The sequence below is a fragment of the Urtica dioica genome, chromosome 4 (genome assembly GCF_054948205.1).
Source record: "Urtica dioica subsp. dioica isolate 48M chromosome 4, U.dioica_male_clone48M_v1_H2, whole genome shotgun sequence".
Classification (NCBI taxonomy): Eukaryota; Viridiplantae; Streptophyta; class Magnoliopsida; order Rosales; family Urticaceae; genus Urtica; species Urtica dioica.
The window spans coordinates 6,454,719-6,461,310 of record NC_142759.1 but is presented as its reverse complement, the minus strand read 5'-3'; the positions used below and the strand labels follow the sequence as shown (position 1 = coordinate 6,461,310).

Sequence of the window (6,592 nt, the reverse complement as noted above, 5' to 3'; positions counted from 1 at the left end):
GTGGGCTCTCTGACACACTTGTTAGGCAGCTTCAAAATCAGCACATAATCCAATATCAAGTTGTAAAAACAACCAGTATTATAAATAAATAAAATAAAATACCCTACACGGTTGTTTTATTATACTCTCAGAATTTCGATATGTCATAACAGAATAGTAATGTCAAATGGCTAAGTGACAAAGGACTACGTAGAAATCGCGAACTGCGTTGTATTACTAATGAAAATACATAAATTACTACAAGAGAGACTCAAAGTAAGATATGCTAATACTTAGCACAGAGACGTGAAGTTTGGTCGAATTAATGTGGTTATAGCTGTGAGGTCTTGTTCGTACAAACTGGATAGCTTGTATCTCATTTAGGAAAAAAGGTTGAATTGTTACGTATTATCATAATGGCCTTTCTTTCTTTCATGTGAACAATCTAGTCAAATTTATCACACGAAAGCAATCTATATTTGTTTTGTCTCATCTCTTATATCTCTTATAGACTTCGAAGTTGACTAGTCAAAGCTTTTCTTTCCTATTGCACTACCATATATCTTTTGTACTTTTTCTTTTTCCTTCGACATATTTCAACGATATTAAAGGCGCTAATAGCTACTCCTTAATTCTATTAAATGCTAGGTCGTTTTTCTAAGTGTAGGGTTAACGTATCAATTTAAAATTACATGTAGGTACGTTTATAAATATCTCAAATACTTTTAGTACATAAACTCTTTCTTTTCGAGAAAAAAAAAACTTTACTAAAAAAATGTTTTACAAAAAAAGTAGCGAATATAACACAAATTTTTGGCAAATCAACAAAGGACTATTTTGGTTCATCGCGTGTTTGTTTCTGGCCAATCGATGGTTTACCATCAGTTTAAATTAACTTAAAAAACTGGTTTAAAAAATAAAGCCAACTAGTTAAAAAGAAACCGGTTAACCATTTACCTTTTTATTTAAAATAAAAAATAAATAAATTTTAACTTTTTAAATCTAAAGTCTAATTAACACAATAAAATAAAATAAAAATGAGTAAAACTAGTGAACCGAAAAAACAAATAGCGGTTAATTAACCTTATTTGATAATAAATATGTTGTATTTATGAACTGAGTAACAAGCCGTATACAAGAAGAATTGAAGCATTTATTGTTATTGCAAATGGTTGATCGAGACAAACTTATAAGCTTTATCTCTTTTAGAAAGAAAAAAAACATTGCTTTTCATACACTCCTATACTTGATTATGAGCAAGGAACATTGAAAACGATGGTAAATTACAAACTATGATTAATGAAGATGATTTTATTTGAAATGACTGAGAATAGATTTATTTTATTTTTTATTTGGCTCAGATTAAGGTCTCACTCTCATCATTGAAGTTCCTACCGTGTTGCAAAAAAAAAAAAAAAAAAATTAATAACTAAATTGTTGGAGATTTTTACTCTAATAATGTGGTAATCGATCATCAAGCTATGAAATGTTTGACACCTGGCTATAATCCGATGGTTACGATTAATTCCATTTTCTCTTCCGAACTTCAGGAGCCAATCATGGGTATTTATGTCAACGACCTTACCTACTAATTTCTAATTTATTGTATAGTCCTGATATTATATTTCAGCACGTCATTTCCTCTCCCTTTACTTCCACGAAATTGTACATAAGCCCTCATACTTTTGCGGTATATTACCCTTACCCCTAGTTGACTTTTCGCAATGCAAAAATCATCATTGACTTAATCCCTAGGCTTTAGATTTGGAGAAAGGGACTAGTTAGCAAATTTATATTTATATACCCTAATAAAAATAATTAAAGATAACCTGTCACACGTACTACCTGATTAAAATAGAATGGAAAACAAGAGATAAAGAAGATAAAAGTATGAGGGCTTCTGTACAAAAAAAAAAAAAACATGTATAGAGTAGACTCCATGTTGTTTCTTCTTTAAATGTCTTCATCGACATTATTTAACAATAAAAAAAAACTCCATGTTAGTACTTAGTATGTAAACGCACACCTAATGACACCCACAAAAAAATATATAAATAAATAAGAGATGTATTCAATTTTTTATACTTTGGCGGGACCCACAATACCCGCGGTTTTCGACCTCACACACTGAGAAGCAAGAAAGAGTACGTCACCAAAAAACTTACCGTTCGTTGCTCAATTAAACACTCACAAAGAATTTAGAAAGAGAGAGAGAGAGAGAGAGAAAGAAGAAAAGTCTTTTTATGAATATATAAACCATTTCCAATTCTTACTTCCTCGTCTTCGTCTCTAACTCAACTAGTCTTTTTGTTTCTTTTCTTTTTTGTATTTATTCATTTATCTCGAATTTTTTTTATCTGAGTTCGACATTATCATTATCGGAGAGCGATGGAATCACGGTCGAGGTTTTTGAGCTTAGCTATGGCGGTTTTGGCGGGAATTATCCTGAGCTGCGATGGTTACGGAATGTACGGTATGGATCTCCACCACAGATTTTCCGATCCGGTGAAGGGGATTTTGGGGTTCGATGAAGCTCCGGAGAAGGGAAGCTGGGACTACTACAAGGTTTTGGCCGATGGCGATCGATTTCACAGAGGAAGACACTTGGCTTCTTCGAAATACCAATCGCCTCTCATCTTTTCCTCTGGTAACGATACCATTCAGCTCGACGGTTCTTTTGGATTGTACGGAATCTCTCTCTCTCTCTCTCTCTCTCTCTCTCTCTCTCTCTCTCTCTCTCTCTCTCTCTCTCTCTCTCTCTCTCTCTGAAGTTCTGAGATGTTATTATTGCTGTGATTGAAAGTGAAGGAATTTCTGAACTGTTATTGCTGTGATTGGTAACCGAGAAAGTGAAGGAATAGTATAGATTAAGTACCTGTGGTGGCTTTAATTTTGAGCTTGCAAGTTTTGTTTGGTTGGTAAGAAGGCTTAAAAATTAAAAAAATAAAATAAAGCCTTGGAAAGGTATGATGATATAGCTATAAAGAGGGGATATTTTTTGGAAACATAAAAGAAGGGTTTTTTTATTTTTTATTTTTTTAAGAGCAAAAAAGAGGGTATATTAAATTGTCTAAATTCTGGGTGAAAAGAGCTTGTAAATTAATGTTCCTAGGCGGAATATTTTTAGCAAAATTAAGTCCTTAAAAAAAAAAAAATCGACTTCTCTTTTAATTGGTATTTAGAAACTTCCATACCAGTATTGCGTTTGGTTCATTTGGATTGTATTTATTTATATTTTCCATGTTAAAATTTGTGTGCAGTTTACATTATGCAAATATATCAATTGGCACACCAAGTTCATCATACTTGGTGGCCTTGGACACAGGAAGCGATTTATTCTGGTTACCTTGCGACTGTCACGAAGGCGGTTGCGTCGGTGGCCCAAGATTCTCCGACGGACGGGTTTGTTAATTTCAATCTAGCCTTAAAAAAAAAAACAAATACACCTGTGATCTCTTGTTCAGACAGTCTCATCTCATTTCATTTTGATAATGTGTGTTGGGAAAGCAGGAAGTGAATATCAGCATGTACAGCACGAACACGTCGTCGACGGGTTCAAAAGTGGCTTGCGACAACTCAATGTGCGCTCAGCCGAGGCGCTGCTCCTCCGATTCCAGTCCGTGCCCTTACCAAGTTGTGTATCTCTCCAACGGAACTTCCTCCACCGGCGTCTTGGTCGAAGACGTTCTTCACTTGACCACCGACGACTCCAAACGCCAGATAGTCGACGCTCCAATCACTTTCGGGTCAGTCCTCTCTTTCCTATTGTCATCACACACGGGGTTTACAAGATCGCGAGTTACTCATCTACTGTCAAATACATAAACTCATGATACTTGACATGTATTGTGTTGAACATTTAACACATTAGAATAGCGAAAGGGTACCTGATATTAGATCACTTTTAACGGGCAAATTTTTATTGACAATCCACAATACATAATTACTTAACATAGAAGCTCAATATTAGATTAAGGATTCAATGTTATTATGTATTAGAGCACAAAGTTCAAAATATAGCCTTTTTCTTTTAATGGCCGAAATTTGCGAAATTCTCCGATGGATGGGTCAACAACTTGTTTAGCTAAGGAAGTTTATGATGAAGTGAAAATAGAACTCTTTAAGATCAGAAATAGTGATCTAAAAAAAAAAAAAGATCTGAAATAGTGAGAGTAAGAGTACTAACTACTCATAGTGGGTTTTCATGGTTTCCAGTTGCGGTAGAGTTCAGACAGGTACGTTTTTGGAGGGAGCGGCTCCGAACGGTCTGATCGGGCTTGGGATCGAGGATATCGCCGTTCCCACCATCTTGGCCAAAAACGGGTTCACCTCGAATTCCTTCTCAATGTGTTTCGGCAAGGACGGTGTCGGAAGAATCAGGTTCGGAGACAATGGTACCGCGGACCAGTCAGAGACCCCCTTCAATCTCAGACAATCACAGTCAGTGCTTCAATGCTTTTTATACATACGTACATTGCTCAACAATCTTAATCTCTAATGTTCTGAGTTTCGGGAGTGAATTTTCTTTTATTTGGTTCGCAGTCCGACTTATAACTTGACAGTGACTCAAATAAGCGTGGGAGGGACAAAGGCAGATCTTGAGTTCCACGCGATTTACGACTCTGGCACTTCCTTCACGTACTTAACCGATCCCGCCTACACTCAGATCACCGAGAGCGTAAGTATTTCTCAAGCTTTTGTTTCTTCGTCTGATTCGCCTTTTTTTTTCTTTCTTTTTTTTTATATTTATTTTGCGTGGCTTGTCATAGCTTATGGTTCTTTCGCTTGTTCTTGCACAGTTCAATATGCAAACTAAAGAAGACCGGCATAGAAATAGCTCCAGTATTCCTTTTGAGTACTGTTACGATCTGGGGTCAGTTTCTTTTTTCTTCCTTGGTCATAATGTTCGATGAGAAGAACCTAAAGTTTCTTACATTTTACTCCATGCAGGCCAAATCAAGAGAGCTTTTTTTACCCCCCTGTGAATCTTACCATGAAAGGTGGACAGGATTACGCAGTCAATGATCCGCTAATTATATTTTCTATTGATGTGAGGCATTTTTCTATTTGATAATGTTGTTCTATCAGAAACCGGAAAATAAAGAAATTAAACGGTTTTCTTTCGTGTGCTCTCACCAGGAAAAACTAGTCTACTGTCTGGCTGTCATCAAAAGCGAAGATATCAATCTCATCGGACGTGAGTACTTCTATGGTCGCGGATTTTTTTTTTCATAACTTTACTTTCGAATATTCCAATTAACCTTTAATGAATTTGTGCAGAGAACTTCATGACTGGCTATCGTGTAATCTTCGATCGCGAGAAACTGGTCCTTGGCTGGAAAAAATCTAACTGTGAGTGGACACAAATTCAAACACCATTTGTTTGTATGGCTTTTTAGCGCAAATAGTCTCTTGAAATTTTTTATTTCTGCATTTTCGTGCATAACCTGTTTCATTTATTTTTATTTATCAAATTTAACATCCAGCTCTTTAAAACATATATACCCCCACGAGTAACTTCTTAGTTTAATGAAAAGAAACTAATTATATTCTATTAGTTTGTAAGTATGTTGTAGTTATTTAGGTTTTGAATTTCATGTAAAATAATAATAAGAAACCCCAAAGGAATGTCAAATCATGAAAGTTCAAGGACTTTTTTGCGCTGGAAAACCCACTGTTTTTGGTTTTTAAGTTAATGTCAATGACACCGAATTTCCCTTAATAATAGGCTACGAAGACGAAGAAACGACAATGATACCCCTGGTTCGGTCAAATTCTCCGGCCATTTCACCTGTTAGCACTATTGACCCAGAAGCCACATCGGGGACCACGAACAGGACCGTGGCCGGACCATCAAGGAACCATTCCACCAAGCTCACCTCTTTCACATACCTTACCCTACTGCTCATTCTTTCTCCATTCTTTCTCATGTTTTTATAGGTTTTTTTTTTTTTTTTAATATCAGCCACTGTACTATAATAATTGATATTGTATTTATAGGTGTTCATATTCATCCAGGCAAAAATTGGAAGTTCCCTTAGCTTCCTATTTTTTTGGTCCTTATAATTGGTATACACAAACATGGGGTTGTATATATTGTTTTGATTATGAGCAGACTCTATTTTTGTTCCATCTTTCTGGCTGGCTGGGGTCTTTTGTGGCTGGTCTTTTGATTTCCCACTTGATTTCTTTGCGTCATACTTTTTTTGAGGAAGTTTGATGTTGATTAGAGAAGAAAATTGGCCAGCTTTATTTGCTTTCGCACCAAGATAAATAATGCTTTGCTATGATTTTAGGGTAATCTAGCAATATAGCCAATTTCAAACATGGTTTTAAAGATCTAGTCAATGTTTGGTAAATTTTGTAATCTAGCCATTTACAGAAATAAACGGTTAGAAAATATCGAAAATACTCTTATGTAACATAAATCATAAAAACAAACTACTAGCGAACGTTTCAGCTAGTTAAAACTTATCGCGTGTAAAATAAACGAAAATTAACTTATATTAACCCAAGAAAACAACCAACTACTAGCCAACGTTTTAGCCATCCAAAACTTAACGCGTGTAAAATAAACGGAATTTAACTAAAATTAACCAAAGAAAACTTGTCT

At 35.4% G+C, this 6,592-nt stretch overlaps 1 protein-coding gene across 1 annotated transcript; it reads left to right on the top strand.

Moving 5' to 3' along the window:
- The first annotated feature begins 2,151 nt into the window (after positions 1-2,151).
- On the top strand, positions 2,152-6,113 carry LOC149399774 (aspartyl protease family protein 1-like). The gene is made up of 10 exons (XM_089611343.1): positions 2,152-2,663; positions 3,240-3,381; positions 3,490-3,725; positions 4,195-4,419; positions 4,522-4,657; positions 4,779-4,852; positions 4,930-5,029; positions 5,119-5,176; positions 5,260-5,331; positions 5,708-6,113. Exons 1-10 carry the CDS (start codon positions 2,368-2,370, stop codon positions 5,917-5,919), a joined length of 1,551 nt encoding a protein of 516 aa, XP_089467469.1. The 5' UTR covers positions 2,152-2,367; the 3' UTR covers positions 5,920-6,113.
- Positions 6,114-6,592: the final 479 nt, after the last annotated feature.

Coding starts and splice junctions, on each gene's coding strand:
- LOC149399774 (XM_089611343.1), top strand. CDS start 2,368: ATGGAATCACGGTCGAGGTTTTTGAGCTTAGCTATGGCGGTTTTGGCG. Junction 5,030..5,118: donor TAATTATATTTTCTATTGAT/GTGAGGCATTTT, acceptor TGCTCTCACCAG/GAAAAACTAGTCTACTGTCT. Junction 5,177..5,259: donor AGATATCAATCTCATCGGAC/GTGAGTACTTCT, acceptor GAATTTGTGCAG/AGAACTTCATGACTGGCTAT.